A 16,545-nucleotide genomic window follows, 5' to 3' on the forward strand; every position below is an offset into this window, starting at 1 on the left:
GGAAAACTGATGGACTCAGAATTCAGAATGAAGCATATTTTTTTTCTCTTCCTTTCTTTTTCTTTTCTTCTTTTTTAAACATGGATAATGTAGAAACTGCATTACTTCATATTTGTAGTGAGTTTTATATTTCTTGCCCTCTTGATGGGTGAGGGAGAGGGTGTTGGGGGAGAGAATCTGGAACTGAAAATAAAATAAAATTGAATAGAAAAAGCAAAATGATTTTTTTTATGATGACTCCCAGATCTCTATATCCAGTTTTATTTTGTTTCCTAAACCCCAGTTATGCACCATCAGCTGCCTGTTAGCCGTCTATACCTGGATGTCCCACAGGCATCTCAAACTCCACAAGATCAAAATAACTCATTATTTTCCCCCAAACTCCACCTCCCTCTCTAATTTACCTACATCTCTTGAAGGAGGTTTCAAAATGACTAGGTTCGCAAACTCATAGTCATCTTCAATTTTTTCCTCTCCCTCCTCCTTTCTACCTCACCCCTATCCATTCAGTTACTGGGTTTTGTCAATTCCACTTCCACGGCATCTCTTCTGTCCATCCCTTCAACTCATTTAAATATTCAATAAACATTTATTAAATTTTGTTTTTAGGGAAGCTAGATGGTACAGTGGATAGAGCCCTAGGCCTGAAGTCAGAAAGATCTGAGTTCAAATCTGCCCTTAGACACTTAAGAGCTGTGTGCCTCTGGGCAAGTCAGGTAACCCCTGTTTGCCTCAGTTCCTCATCGGTAAAATGGGGACATACTAGAGAAGGAAATGGCAAACCACTCCAGCATCTTTGCCAAGAAGTCCATGGAGCCACATAGAGTCTGATGCGACTGAACAACAACAAAAGCTTTTTTTTTTTGCCTGTGCCAGACACTACGGGGATACAAAAATAAAAATAGAAACAGTCATAGCTTGTAAGGAGACTACATTTGGGGGGAACTTCTCTCCATTCACATATATGGTTATGATCTTAGTTCAGGCCCTCATCCCTTCTTTCCTGGGCTATTACAACCACCTTCTAATTGCTCTCTTGGCTTTCAGTTTGTCTCTACTCTAATACATTCCCCACACAGCTGCCAAAACAATTTTCCTAAGTACAAGCCTGACCTTGTCATTCTCGAATCAAGGAGCTCTCTCTAGGATAAATGCAAACTGACCTACTTGTTGTACCTCAAACTCTACATTCCATCCTCGGTTTCTGGGATTTTGCATAGTTTTAACCTCCACACCTGGAATGCATTCCCTCCTTATCTCTGCCTCTTAGAATAATTAGCTTCCTTTACTGCTCAGCACGCATCCCACCTCCAATGGGAAGCCTTTCTTGATCTCTCTGGCTCTAGTGCTTTCTCTTCCTTCTCTTCCTCCTCCTCTTCCTCCTGTTCCTCCTCCTCTTCCAATTACCATATATACCCCTTTACCCCTCCCCCCCAAAATATTAGCTTCTTGAACACATTGTTTTCCCCCTTTGTCTTTCTATTACCAGCATCTAGCACAATGCCTTGCATGTGGGAGATGCTTATTAAGTACTTGTTGGAATGAAGTTCTGTGAGCATTTTAATTAAATGACTAGATCCAGACAATCAATATATCCAAGCTGATTTTGATGGGGAGGCACTGACAGCTGACCAGAGATGGTGCCTGACCTGAGCTTTGAAGAGAACTGAGGATGCCATTGAGTTCTTCTACCAACACATATGCCCTGGCTCTGGGTATTCTCCCTGTGTGCTCTCCATGTGTTCTGTTGTGTGTCCCTTCACTTGTTCTCTGACAATAAGTGTTTGATATCTGTGTTCTTCCATGAATGGAAGTTATGAAGAGAAAAATATAGGATGGATGTCAAGAAAAACTTTCCAAAAACTAGAGCAGTCCCAAGAGGAATGGAATGCCTAATAGGATCATAAATCTAGACCTGAGAGGAACCTTGCACTCAGGAGCTATCTGACCACGGGCAAGTCATTTAAGTTCTGTCTGCCTCAGTTTCCTCAACTGTAAAATGGGGATAAAAATAGCACCTACCTCCCAGTGTTGTTGTGAGGATCAAATGAAGTATCTGTAAAGCACTTAGCCTATTTCGTGGCACACAGTAGGTTCTTTAATAAATGCTTGTTCTCTTCCACCCTAGTTTTATAGATGAGGAAACTGAGGCTCAGAGAAGTTAAGAAACTTGCTTAAGGTTACACAGGTAGTAAAGGTGTACTTCACCTTTCCCCCATCCTACCTGTCCCACATAATCATATATTGCTCTCCTTCATACACAGGATAGTTGAGCCAAACTGGACAAGCTGGACACTGGACCTGAAGTTAGGAAAACTTGATTTCAAATCCAGCCTCAGACACTATTAGCTGGGTGACCCTTGGCAAGTCATTTAACCTTTGTGTGCCTCAATTTCCCCAGCTGTAAAATGGGGATGATACCAGCATCTACCTTTGCAGAGTAGTTTTGAGGAGCAAAAGAAATATTATTTGTAAAAGTGCCTAGTGCTTTCAGTTTCCTCATCAGTAAAACTAGGGAATTTAGATTAGATAGGGAGGAGGAGGGAAGTTAATAAGCACTTATTAAAGTGTCTACTATGTGCCAGGCACAGGGGTAAATGCTATACAGACATCCTATTTAATTTTCATAACAACCCTGAGAGGTAGGAGCTGCTATTATCCCCATTTTACAGTTGAGGAAACAGGGAGACAGAGGTTAAGAGACTTGCCCAGGATCACACAGTATATACTAGGTATTTAATTCTTCCTAGTTTTCATCAAGGCTCTGCTTAGGCACCACTTTCTCTATGATGCCTTTATAAAGGCACCTATATGATGCCTTTCTTTATACCACCAGGGCAGAGCTTAAACCATAGGAAATAATCAATATTTGCCGATTTATTGAATTGGCAGAGCTAAGATTTCAACAAAGATCCCCTGTGTCTAACTCTAGCATTACACTAACTTAGGAAGTAATAGGTTCCCTCTCACTGGAGGTCTTTAAGAAAAGCCTTGGTGACCATGTATCAGATATGTTATAATGGGGATTCCTTTATTGATATGGGTTGGATTAGATGGTTGCTGAGCTGTTCAATGATAAAATTCTGTGATTCAGGAAGTTGGAAGGTAAGCTGGAAGGACAAGTTAGCTACAGGGAGTATTGAATAGGGACAGTTTATATAGAATGCAGAAGTTTATAGAATTAATCATTTGAAAGGTTCCAATTAGGATGTTGGTGGGATGGCTACTTGGCAACCTGCAGGCCTCCGATGAATTGCCATTGGCTTGGTTTCTTAAGCTACATGAGCCTCTGTTCCCTCTTATAGGGAAGGGAGGCAAGCCTGGTATTAAGCCTCTAAAGCCCTTGAAGCATGAAAGATCAACTTTCTGATTAAATTTAGAAATGTCTCAAGGAAAATGAAAATCTCATTAGTACCCATTAGCATTCGTGTTGGGCTTTCTACTAATTCTCCACCAAAGTGCTGCTGTCATGAGTCATTATGGAATGGAGGTGAGCCCGAATTCTCAAAGGCTATCCAGGGGTATGAAACCTGCAGTCATATGTTTGGCTTTGAGGCCACATCCAGGATTTGTTCTGTGAAGGTTAGATTCAGTCAAAGGGCTGCACTGGAGGGCCTAGAGGGTCACGTGTGGCCTTGAGACTGCAGGTTCCTCACCCCTGGATGCAATGGAGCTCAAGCTCTGAAAGGTTCTACCATGTTAGACAGGCTTCAAGTATGGTCCTGGAATTGGATCCTGTCTACTTTTGAAAGATCAGCCCATCCAAATATGAAGAAGCTAATCAGCCATAGGTAAACCACTTAGTGATAGATTCTTTCACCATAGCAACCCATAAGACAAAGAAAGATTAAAAAATGGTCCTTACTCCTTGATGACCCCCTTCTATTTCTGCAATACTCATAGAAGTGTGACTGAAGAGTCCACAAGGACTAAGAATCACAGTTTATAAAGATAGCTGACTGGTTCTTCTTGGAATGAGATACTAGGAGGTGGTTTTCAAAGACAAGAAATTTCATTTCCTGGGACATTTGGCCAAAAAACCACCATGAAGATAATAGCAGTTATTCTGTTGGTTGTCTGTTAGAGAGGCTAAGGAAGTAGAGCAATTGCATAAAGAACAAGTTAAAAACATTCTAAATTAAGGAGAAAGGAAGAAGGCAAAAAGCATTTATTAAGCACCTACTATTTTAATCAATCAAAAGTCAGTCAAGCACTGTGCTAAGCACTTTACAAATATTATTTCTTTTAATACACACAGCTCCCTGGGAGGTAGGTGCTATTGTTACCCCCAATTTACAGTCGAGGAAACTGAGGTAGACAGAGGTTAAGGGACTTGCCCAAATTCACGTAGCTAGTACGTATTTGCGGCTGAATTTGAGCTCATCTTTCCCTGACTCCAAGCTTAGAATACTATCCTCTGTGCCACCTAGCCACTCTCAATTATTAAATTAAGTTAATATATACTTTAATACTTGATGACTTTAATGTCAATGTGGCCATAGGGAGAATGGTGGAAAAGTCTGTTAAAAAATAGGAGTGTGAAATGAGAGAATATGAACCTGAAAATAATTTACATATATATCAAGGACATCCTTAATGGACGTAAGAGAAGGAACAGGCAGGCTTTTACAAACGGAATTCAATTTAGCATTTGTTATGTGCCGACTTTCTGCCAATCACCCTACTAAGCATTGTAGTTACAAAGACAAAAATGAGACAATTTGTGCATACAAGGAGGTTACATTCTATTGGAGAGATACAAAATAATAGTGAATAAATGCAAAGCAAACTGAGAAAATAGAGAGAACAAATAATTAAGGAAATTAGGGAAGGCTCATTGCAGTAGGTAGAACCTTAGCTGAACCATGACGGAGGACAACAATTCAAAAATTCTATGAGGTGGAAATAATGAGAAAGAACACTCCCGGAGAGAGAGCAAATTCACAGCAGGGTTAGATGGAACACAGAATTTGAGGCACAATGAGTAGGCTGGTTTGGCTAGAATGTTGTAGGAGGGAGCCAGAACATGGGGGGCTTTAACTGCAAGGAGTTTAAATTTTATCCCATGGATAATAGGGAGCTACTGATGGTGTTTGAGAAGTAATGACAGATCATATCTTTATTTTCACACAGTTAGTTGATTGAAAGGAGTAGATCCCACTGCTTATTTTTGTTGTTTTGATTCAACAGAGCAAAAATGCTGTATTAAAGGATCTCTTCTAGCAAAATATCTCCCATGCTTATGTAAAAATCAAAAAACATTTCTTGGTAGACATAACAACAAAGGTAATTTTGATCCATCATTTCATTGCCATTGGCTTGGTTTCTTAAGCTAAATGAGCCTCTGCTCCCTCTTATGGGGAAGGGAGGCTAGCCCTTGAAGCATGAAAGATCAACTTTCTGATTATATTTAGAAATGTCTCAAGGAAAATGAAAATCTCATTAGTACCCATCATCATTTCATTATTACTATCAAGTGAATTACATAACAAGGACCTATAAGCTTGACAAGGTTATTTTCCACTGTCATAGAAGATATCCCGTGCAGAGACTAAGTGAAAGAGGGATTCCATAGACATAGTTCTTTAGATGTTCCTATTTCCAGTTGACATTGCTGATCAAATCAAGTCCTGGAACACTGCAGAGCATACTCAATGAGATCTATCAATCCTAAAAGAGTTTGGTCCAATCAGTCATGAAGGAAAAACCGAGTGGATGAAGAATGTCTTATTGTTCATTTCATGTGAAGTTGGAACAACAATTCATAGATTATATCCATCTTCATATATCTTGGCCAGATATTGCAAATCACTGATGAATTGGGCTCAGAACTGAACAAGTGAGGAATAGGCTGAATTGCTTTTAGGAAATTGTGCTACAGTTTTAATCACCTCAAACTTATTTCTGGGGGAAACCCCCCATTCCTTGTCTTTTCAACATCAGTATCCTTCCAGTGATATGTAGCTGTGAATCATGGAATATAACAATCTCCAAAGGGCAATGGGGACAATCATGGTCAACACAAGTAGGCTGTAGCACATTACTAGTGATGAACTCATCAAACATATAAAGCAGGATAACAGCTATTATCAAAGAGAGGTATCATTGGATAAGAAGATAGGCCAGTTATATAGAAACAACTGGTGGTACAGTGAATAGAACACTGGACCTGGAGTTAGGAAGACCTGAGTTCAAATCCAGCCTCACACACTTATTAGCTATGTGACCCTTGGTGAGTCACTTAACCTCTGTCTGCCTTAGTTTCCTCAACTGTAAAATGGGGATAATAATAACACATACCTTACTGAGTTGTGAGGATCAAATGAGATAATATTTGTAAAATGCCTGGCACATAATCAGCCTTATATAAATGTTTATTCTATTCCCCATTTCCCTTCCTTTCACCTTCATGTAGGAAAAGCAAAATATAGTGGATAGTTAGCCAGGATCCAGCATTGATACTCATGTAACCTCGAGATTAAAGAGATCTAGAGGAAGCCATTTGGCATTTTAGAGAGAGTGCCATGGAAGATAAATAAGGGGATGTGGACAGGTGTCATACATGGGCTGTACTTTGTACCATTGGAAAAAGTACCAATATTAGTGAGATAAAAACTCATTTAATGTTGAAATACTTCTATTCATGTTGATGAATTTTTCTTGATAGCCTACGAAGCAAATCAGTATCAACCTTACTTTGCAGATGCAGAAATTGAAAATGATCAATTGAAATATTACCATTTATTAATATTCTCAATGAAATAGAATCAAGATTAAAATTCAAATTTCACTTTAGGGTATGCCAGCTTTTGGTGGGGTGGAGGTTGCCAAAGAGGAGGATAAGTAAATATATTTATTTCAATTTTAAGTTGGCATTTCTTTAATTTTCTAATTACACCTATGTAGTCTGCTCTTCATCTTCTGAAATTCCTTCTTAATATAGCAGAGAGGCAGGGCAGCATAATAGAATAAGCAATGAATTAGGCATGAGTAAATATCTGAATCCTGGGAGTTCAAAAATTTGTTAGCTGTGAGCTCTTGGGCAGGTTCCCTCCCCTCTCTGGGGCTTCAATTCCTTTATATGTAAAATGAAGGTGTTGGAATAGATGAGGATCTTAAAGAGCTCTAATGACAAGAAGCTTCATTATTTCTATTTGCTTATGAGGAAACTGACTCACAGAGGTTAAAATGATTTTTTCAAAGTCAGCTTGAAAGTCATTACCAGAATCATGAATAAAAACTGGACGAAACTCCCTTTCATAAACTATTAAACTCCACTCCCTTCACGGGAGTGTATTTTATAAAATAATGACCTCATAGTAATGAGGGTTCTCTCTTTGATTCTGCTATTAAATCTCGGTTTATTTGTGTAGCTTAAGCTTCCTCCCTCCCTCACTGCTTGACCTGTTCTGTATAGTTTTTAGCTTCATAATCAGTATTTCTTATACCATTTATACAGCCCTATTCATTCATTCCTTTATTTATTCAACAAACATTTATTATTAATTTCTATTAGGTGCATGACATTTTGCCAGGTGCTATGAGCAATAGAGATGTATATGACAAAGACCTGGGTTCTAGTCCTATCTTACCCATTTTTTATTCCCTCTGTGAATCGGGGAAATTAATTACTTTCTGAGTGCCCCAGTTCTTTCATCTGTAAGATGGGTACAATAAAGTGAAGGTAACTGCTAGATTCTCTTTGAGGACCCTTCCAGATCAAAATTCTATGGTCTTGTGAGATTTATTTATAGAACGAGGACCCTAAACTAGGTAATCACCCAGGTCCCTTCCAACTGTAATACTCAGTTTCTAATATACTCCTTTCCCTCAAGTGCTTTAGTTTTTGTAGGTGAGATAACATATGTACCTCAATAACTAAAACACAAGTACAGTACTATTTCTGGGTTTTCTTCCCAATTGGCTCCGGCAGGTTGTGTGACCAGAGGCACGGCTGTTATTTTAGGTTCTAGGGATATTCTTTGGGGTGGCTATCCACCTAACACTGTATCTTATGAGCTCCCACTGGTGTAAAGCTCCCCCTTTACAATCAGCTACTGTGTTCAGTTGGCTTTTAGAAAAGATATTCATTCACTCAAATGGCATGGCAAGAACAATAATTATAAAAAATTTCCCCCTAAAACTGGGTTTTATGCTTTTCCATAAATACTCACAGAGTCCAAAGGGAAGAGAGCAGGCAAAAACTTAAAACACAATGGTAGCAAACATACATGATTAAGGCAACTCACAACTCTGGGACATCTGTCCATGGAGTGTAATGGTAAATGGCTCTTAGAAAAAAAGAAGTGAGTACCTAAAACATACTTTTAATTTAATCTGCATTATTAATATTTCCTCCATTAATATCCTAAGTCTAGACAATGAAAAAAAGCAATAAAGGAAGCCCTTATTTGTAGAGTTTGCTGATTTCTAAGGTATAAATGTGCACATTGAAAATTTAATGATGAGCTAATAAAGGCTAACTCCAGTATTTGCTTATCTGGGCCTCAATATCTTCTCATTCTCTGGAACATTTTTGTGAATTTCACACAAGGTGTGGAATCAAAAAGTGACTCCGAAGCTAGGCTAGGGGAGGCTACTCCCCATGGGGTGAGGCATCTTGGCTAGACAGGTGCTGGGCTGGGTCAGGCAGGTCTTTCAGTTGCTGAGCTGAGCTGGGTTACACAGATTTCTCAGGGCCTTGGCTGGGCTGCTGCTGGTTTCTCTGCTGGGCTCCCTGGGCTCACTCTGTGATGGCCAGTTGTAAACTTCACCACCTTCAGCCTCCAGCTAGCTGGGCACCGTAGTGCTCTTTTTAACAAGGGCACTGCCTTAGGCTAGGATTGACAGAAATCTCTCCTTTTTGACTCCTTCAAGACTTTGTATTTGAAGTTTGTTACCTCCAGGAAAGAGGTGGGAGAAGTGTGGTCTCTCCTCTTTGACAGCTCTTCCTACTTCAGGGTATGTCCTTTAACAAATATGTCCTCTTACTTCTAGTGAGGGAATTAGATTGCCCACATTCCCTTTGGAGTCTTATTAAAATGAATGGCAAAGGACAACGGTGTTGAAGCAGTTTGTTTCTCGGTGCCTGGAACAGAGTTTTATTGTCGTTCAGTTGTCTTTCAATCTCTTCCTGAATCTTCATGACTCCACTTGGAGTTTTCTTGGCAGGGATACTGGCGTGGTTTGCCATTTCCTTCTCCAGCTCATTTTACAGATGAGGAAACTGAGTGACTTGCCCAAGGCCACATAGCTAGTAAGTGTCTGAGGCCAGATTTGAACTGAGAAAGATGAGTTTTCCTGTCTCTTAACCTGGTATGCTATCCACTGTGCCACCTAGCTGCCCATCTGCCCTAGCTGGCACAGAGTAGGCACTTAATAATTGTTTATGGAATGAACGAAAAGACTTCCCCTTTACATTTCAGTGTCAATTGTTTTCCCTGTCTGACCTTCAGCCTTGATGAAGTGTTGAGAGGGTATATCCCTTACATAAGACAGTATGTTTTAAAGTGCTGTAAATACAGCACAAACAAGGGGTGGTTCTGAGTGAGGAAGGAGAGGTCACTTCTGGCTGGGGAGGTCAGGACTAACTTCATGACATTTGAGCCAAACTTTGACGGATGAGTACAATTTCAATAGACAGATATGATAAGAAGGGAGTACTATGCACAAAGTCAAGAAAACAGAAATGGGTAAAACACATTATTGCAAGGGTCAGTCGCATTAGAGTCATTTGCTTCTCCTGAGACCTAGTTGCTACTCAAGCTATTTCATGTCAATGCTGTCTCATTCAGAGGAATATGCTGGGTAATTGGCCTTAGGCAGAACCTTCATCTTTGTTATGACCCTAAAGGGCATCCCCTTACTAATAAGCCAACAGAAACAAGTGGGCGTACCTGTGTTAAGTATGCTCTATCTCCTCATAATATCGACCTTGGTCTTGGTCTTTTAGATCAGCAAAGCCTCCTTGCTGTTTCTCACACAAGAAATTTCATCTCTCAACTTTGAGCAACTCCGCTATCTCCTATGTCTAAAGTCCTCTCTCTTCTCTTTTCTGCTTCCTAGCTTCCCTGGCTTCCTTCAAGTTTCAGCTAAACTCCAAGCTTTTGCAAGAAGTCTTTCCTGATTCCCCTTAATGTTAATGTCTTTCTCCTGACATTATCCCTATTATAGTTTGTATTTATTTTGTTTGTCCATAGCTATTTACATGTTGTCTCCCCCATTAGACTTTAACTTTTTGGAAGCAGGGACTGTGTCTTTTGCCTTTCTTTGTATCTTCAGTGCTTAGCACAGTGTCTGGCACTTGGTAGATGATCAATAAGGGCTTGTTGACTTGACTTGAACAAAGATGGTATTGCAGGGAATGTAGTATAGAAGAAAACAAATTCTGAACTGAGAATCAGGAAATCAGAACTCTAATTCTTTGGGCCTTAGTTTCTTCAAGTAAAAAATCTGTGCTATTACTTCATTATGGTCTTGGGCAATTTGTGTCCCTTCAGTTTTCTTTTCTGTAAGATGAGTTGGTGAGAGAATATAGACTATATACAGTAAAAAGAGTACACGATTTAGAGTCAGAAGACCTTGGTTTGGATCCCAGCTAGGTCATGTACCAGCTGTGTGACCTTGAGTAAGTCATTTATCTTCTCTGACGTTCAGTTTCCTCATCTATAAAATGAGGGGATTGGGACAGATGACTTTTTATCTCTGACTTTTTATGATTGTGTGAGCCTCTCCTTATTGTGGGGGCAGACTGAGTAACTGCTTTTGGCTGGGGTACTGGATGCTTTTCCTGTCTGTTGCGACCTTAGTCCTGTAGTGAATGAGCATGTTGAATAGCTCACACTAAACAGTCGGCGGTTAGGATCGAGTGTTGAAAGGATGGGGCTGTTGCTCACACATATACCTTCCTACCAGGAAGTATAATATATATCTTGGGCATCAAGCCATCAACACTGATGTTGTTATCATGTCATTGGCATCTGTTTGGCAAAATTTCTTTATAGCCTAGAACACTTCATTTGGAGATCATTTAGAGTAAGAGTTGGAGATTGATGAGAGGCTATGGGTTGTCATAGAAATAGCATGGTAGTCAGAAGACTTCTGTTTGAGTCCTGACTGTCATTTACTAGCAATGTGAGTTTAGGCAAATCACTTTCATCTCTCTCTGCCTCAGTTTCTGCATCTGTCAAATGGGGATAATGATATTTACATTACTTATTTCAGAATTGTAGTGAGGAAAATTTATAAACTGTAAGGTACTATAAATGTGTTTCTGTATTCCATTCTTGTACTGAGCCTCCCAGGAACATGGTCAGGGTAACCATTTCCCTTCTCTGTTTTTCCTCATCAACCAGCAGTGACTCACTTGAGCCTTGGACATTACATGAGATTTTAAAAGTTTGTGTTTTTTTTTTTTTAGGCAATTGGGGTTAAGTGACTTGCCCAGGGTCACACAGCTAGAAAGTGTCAAGTGTTTCATCTGAGGCCGGATTTGAACTCAGGTACTCCTGACTTCAGGGCCCATGGGCCACCTAGCTGCCCCCAGGACTAAACACCCTTTTCCTTCTAATACTGTTTTCCTCTGGTCCCCCTTTTTTTTTCCCCTGAGGCAGTTGGGGTTAAGTGACTCGCCCAGAGTCACACAGGTAGTGAGTGTTATTTGTCTGAGGCTGGATTTGAACTCAGGTCCTCTTGACTCCAGAGCCAGTGGTCTATCCACTGAGCCACCTAGCCGCCCCCTGTGTGTGTGTGTGTGTGTTTTTAAAAGAATATTATAACATCCTTTATGTGGAATATATAAGGCAAAAGACATGTGAGTAATAAGATTGGATTATTATACTCCATAGTTGGAATGCCTAGAAGTCTGGTTTTAAACCATTTGGAAAGAAAGCAGCCTTTTCTCCTTTTAGGTTGACTTTGAATAATTCTATACTCTTAATTCTTTGAAAAAGTCTTCAAAAATTATCGTCTGACATAGCGTATTAGAATAGCAAGAGGCTACGTATAGGAGACAGTCAATAGATATTTTGTTCAATTGTGATTTTTCTTTTGTGAGTAAAGTGCTGCTCTGGTGTCATCTCGGAGCACAGCAGCTTGTTGACCCACTGAACTTCCTAAGAAAGTGAAAGATATCTGACCACTAACATTATAAAACTTATTTAGGATTGAGGAATCATCCTGTGTAGAGGCTTCTGACATCCTCACCAGGAATAGAAACTCTTCAGTGACAATTCATCTAGTAATTTGGTCCGCGAACACAGTCCAGCTTGTTCTTAACTGCTGTCAGTGCTGGCAAAAGCAAAAGCTGTGAATATGTCAGCAAGCAGGTAGGCCTCAAAGACACACTGATAAACATCAGTGATGCACATATACTTCCACGGATCCATGATCTCATCTATGTGGGCAGTCCTCCCCCTCCACCCCCCACCCCCACCCTAATTCTGGGTGATTTTGTCCGTTCCTCTTCAGAAATCCTCCAGACTTGATCTCCAATGTGTTAGATGTCTCTCACCGGTTCTTTTCATATTTTGTGGATACCAGTGCAGGACACAGGCTGTCTGTCCTCCATCTTTCTAAGTACTGTAATCTATGAAACAAACATCAATAGCTAGGATTATTATCATAGAAAGGAAAGATCTTTTGTATTTACCCAGGGCTTCTTTCTGGGAGGGCTGGAACTTAGCCTCAAACAGAGGATATTACAATATGCTCCAACATCCTAGTTGTTGAGTATGAATTTTTTTTTATGTGGAGGGCTATAATAGTACCTTTAAAATCTTATTTAGTTATATTTTACATGTAATCAGCTGATTAAAAGAGTTTACAAGACCTTTTCACATTGTATCTTCTTTTATAGGGTGGCTCATTAACAACAGGCCCCACAAAATTAACTAGGGATCAAGTACATGGGGTTAGTATGAAATGGTGCCTCCTTAACAATACCTTTTAAATCAGAAACCACTCTCTTGGTTTCCCTCTAAATTCCTGGCTCATGGAGCACAGAGGCGGGGGCACACACCTCATCCTTCCCCATTAAAAACCTTGCTGCTTGGTTAGGCTTGTTGCAAGCTAAGTACTTTGCTTCGTGAAGGCAATTTATTTTTGATACTTATTATTTTAGTGTGGGTGATGCAAGCCCCGCATAGCAGGGCACTTAGTCAGCTAGTGTCTTTTGGGTCCCAGGACGCTTCATTCATGCCAGTGAAGGGGAGAGCGTTGCGCTGCGGTGCCTGGGAGTGCTTCGGCAGTTGTGTTCCCTAGGGGGAAGGCTGGCTGGGTTCCGCGTTCAGCCCTTTTCAATCCAAGGCGTGGACTCCAGCATGGTAGTCATCTCCCAAAGCAAAATGCGGTTTTTCTTCACCTGCTCCATCCACCATTGCAGCAGCCCGGTCGACATCCTACCTTGTGGCTCCCACCCCTTCCTTAGATTTTGCAGCTGGTTATAACAGGAGTTGCAAAAGCTGTCCAGGCTTGAGGCTGAGAACTCCCAGACTAGGCTGGGAGAGAAATAAAGAAAAAATAAAAGAAGTAAAATAAAAATAAGAGGGATTCCTAGGTGAAGTTGCGAAATGGTGTCAGGAGGGGAGGGGGACAGATTGACAGTTACTCCCACCCATTCCTCGAAAGGCATCTCATTCCGTTCCCACTCCTTCCTAAAGCTCAGCAGGTAAAACTGGGAGGTGACTGGGAAGCCAGCTACTTGGTCTTTTAGCGCTGGGGTTTGGAAAAGGACAGAAAAGAAGATGAGGAAATATAAGAGTGGAACGAACAGCAAAAATAGAAAGGGAGAAGTGAAGGGATAAATTAGGGCGAGAAAGGAGTAGAGCAGGGAGAGGGGAGACGGCCAAAAAGAAAAATGGAGAAATAAGGGAGAAGGGAGAGAGGGAAGACCAAAGAGGAGAGAAAGAGAAAGAAAGAGGGAGGGAGGGAGGAATAAAAAGGAGAAAAGAAATGAGGAGGGAGAGAGGAAAAAGTAAAAAAGAGGGAAAAGGAAAAAAGGAGGGAAAGAGGAAAGAGCAAAAAACAAAGGAGGGAGAGAGAAGAGCAAAGGAGAAAGACAAGAGGGGCAGAGAACAGCAAAAAAGGAGAAAGCAGGGAGAGAAGGAAGAGTAAAAAAAGAGAGGAGGGAAAAAGAGAGGGAACAGCAAAAAAGGAAAAAGGAGGTAGAGAGGGAAGAGCAAAAGGAGAAAGACAAGAGGGAGAGAGAATATCAGAAAAGGAGAAAGGGAAAGAAGGGAAAATAAAAAGAATAGAGGAGGGGAAAAGGGAGGGAAGAGCAAAAAAGGAGAAAGAAGGGAGAGAGGGAAGAGCAAAAAGGAGAGAAAGGAGGAGGGAGAGGAAGCACAATGAGGAGTGGACGAGGAAGGGCAGGGAAGGAGAGAAAAGAGGAGAGTAAGGAGGAAGAGCAACGAGGAGGACCCAGAAGAGGAAGAAAAGGGAAAGGAGGCGAGACTAGGAGAAAGGAGGAGAGGAGAGGAGGCGAGGAGAAGTGGGAGGAGGGAGCCCCGCCCGGGAGGGGAGGGGCGGGGCGGGGCGGGAGGGGCAGGAGCGGGAGGCTCGGCAGAGGGGCTTGTGGGTAACGGGGGCCGCGGCGGCCGGAGCCGGAGCCGGGAAGCCCGCACTGGGCGTGTGAGGGCGAGTGTGCAGAGGAGCCCGGGGAGCTTGCGGGGCGCTGAGCGGCGGCAGGGCCAGTATGGGGCCGGCGCGGTGGCGGCGGCAGCGGCGGCAGCGGCAGCAGCGGCAGCGGCGGCCGTAGCTGCCCCGGCCGCGGTGCGAGCGGCGGCGGCAGAGGCGGCCTCCCGGCCAGCCCCGTCCCGTCCCGTCCGGGGAGGACCGGGACGGCAGCGGCAGCGGTAGCGGTAGCGCCGGCGGTTCCACTTCCCTCCGCCCTCCGGGAGCGGCGCCCCGAGCGGGACGAGCCCGGGTTTTGTCCCGTGGATGTTGGCGCGGCCGGGCGGGAGTCCAGCAGACGGCCCGTGAGGCAGGGAGCGGCCCCGAGCCTGACCCCGAGCCCGAGCCCGAGCGCGAGCCCGGCCGGCCCAGGCCGAGCCCCTCGCTTGCAGCGTCTGGGCGGCGCTAGGCCCCGGCGAGGGGGGGCGGCCCCGAGCCCCGAGCCCTGGAGGCGGGAGCAGGATGAGCCAGCCGCCGGCCGAGAAAATGTCTGGCAGCGCGGAGGTGGTGCCGTGGGACTGGGCCTTCGGGAACCGCCAGCGGCTGCTGGAGGCCCTGCTCTGGGACCCCCTCTCCCCCATCTACGTGGAGAGCCTCCTGGTGAGCAGGCGGCGGGCGGGGAGGGGGCTGCGGCAGCTTTGTCTCGGCCCGGCCGGGGGCCTGGCAGCTTCTCGGACTGGCTGTGCCTGTCCCCAGACAGACGACCCCCCCCCCCCCCCCCCCCCCCCCCCCTCCGGTGTCTGTCTCCTCGCCCCACCCTATCCTGCTGCCATTCCTCCCCCTCCCCGCTGCGTAGGACCGGTCTCTTCCCTGCCCCCTTCTCCGTCTGAAAATGGGACCCTCATTTTAGCTCCCCGCTTACTCCACCTTCTGCTGCCTGAAATCAAATTAGGGACCTTCGTTTTACTCCACCCTTATCCCTCGCCCCCACCTCCAAGCTGAAAATCGGAATCCTCGTTTGGACTGCCCACCCCCTACCCCGTATTCCATCACCTCCTTCCCTATTTAGGCACTCTTCTTACTCTGTCTGCCTCCTACCCCTCACCTCCATACCATTTGTTCTCAGGGTTAGGCTGGGGGGGACCCTCATCTGAGCCACATCTCTTTGGGAATGAGGATGTGCCTGGAAGTGTCAGGGGACCCCTTCTTCCCCATCAAAGGCCAGAGCCTCACACTAGCAGAGGAATAGGGGACACACGGAACTGTTTACAGTTGGGGGCTGGCGTGGGGGACTCGCTTCTCCAATTAAGAAGACTCCTCCTTAAACCCTTCCCTAGTTCCAATTGGGAATGTGTATGTTACTTGACTGAGAAAGGCTCTTCCCCCGTCCCGCCCCCCCCTTCCTTTAGTCCTGTTTACTTCCCCTTTTCCTCAACCAACTTTATGTTGGATCACAGGAAGGTAAAAATCTTAAATGTTTTTATGCATCTTTAAACATCCTATGAAATCTTACCATAACTTGTTCTGAATTTTCCCAACTTCAGAATGCCCTCAGTATTGTTGCACCAGACATTGTGAATCAATTTAAACTGTAGAATGGACGTAATCTTCCTTCCTTCCCCCATCACTTTCCAAATACACCAAACCCAATTCCATATTGATAATCAAGTAAAGGCTGATGGTTGGCTCTTGAATCATCCAGTAAGGAGGGAGCTTGCTTTTGGAATAAGTCATATAGAATTGATTGCATATTTCTTTCTTATTTTTGTTAAGGTTAAAGCTTGTGACAATTTGTATGGGTTTGAGATGCTTACATGGGAAAGAGTGTGGGCTCTATACTCTGGAGAGGAAAAGAATGAGAAGAAATCTTTTTGGATATTAGATTTTATCTCTCTGACTAGAATTAGAGAGCGTGATTTTTGCTTCCCCCCCCCC

At 43.3% G+C, this 16,545-nt stretch overlaps 1 protein-coding gene across 2 annotated transcripts in view; it reads left to right on the forward strand.

Moving 5' to 3' along the window:
• Positions 1-15,120: 15,120 nt before the first annotated feature.
• Positions 15,121-16,545, forward strand: part of ROCK2 (Rho associated coiled-coil containing protein kinase 2) — a 164,575-nt gene continuing 163,150 nt past the window's right edge. For both annotated transcript variants that reach the window (XM_027865498.1, XM_027865499.1), the window contains exon 1: positions 15,121-15,270. In XM_027865498.1, the coding sequence (XP_027721299.1) occupies positions 15,133-15,270 (138 nt within the window). In that variant the 5' untranslated portion in view covers positions 15,121-15,132. The remainder of the gene's footprint in view (positions 15,271-16,545) is intronic.

The sequence above is a fragment of the Vombatus ursinus genome, unplaced genomic scaffold, assembly GCF_900497805.2.
Source record: "Vombatus ursinus unplaced genomic scaffold, bare-nosed wombat genome assembly UNPS02014778.1, whole genome shotgun sequence".
Lineage (NCBI taxonomy): Eukaryota > Metazoa > Chordata > Mammalia > Diprotodontia > Vombatidae > Vombatus > Vombatus ursinus.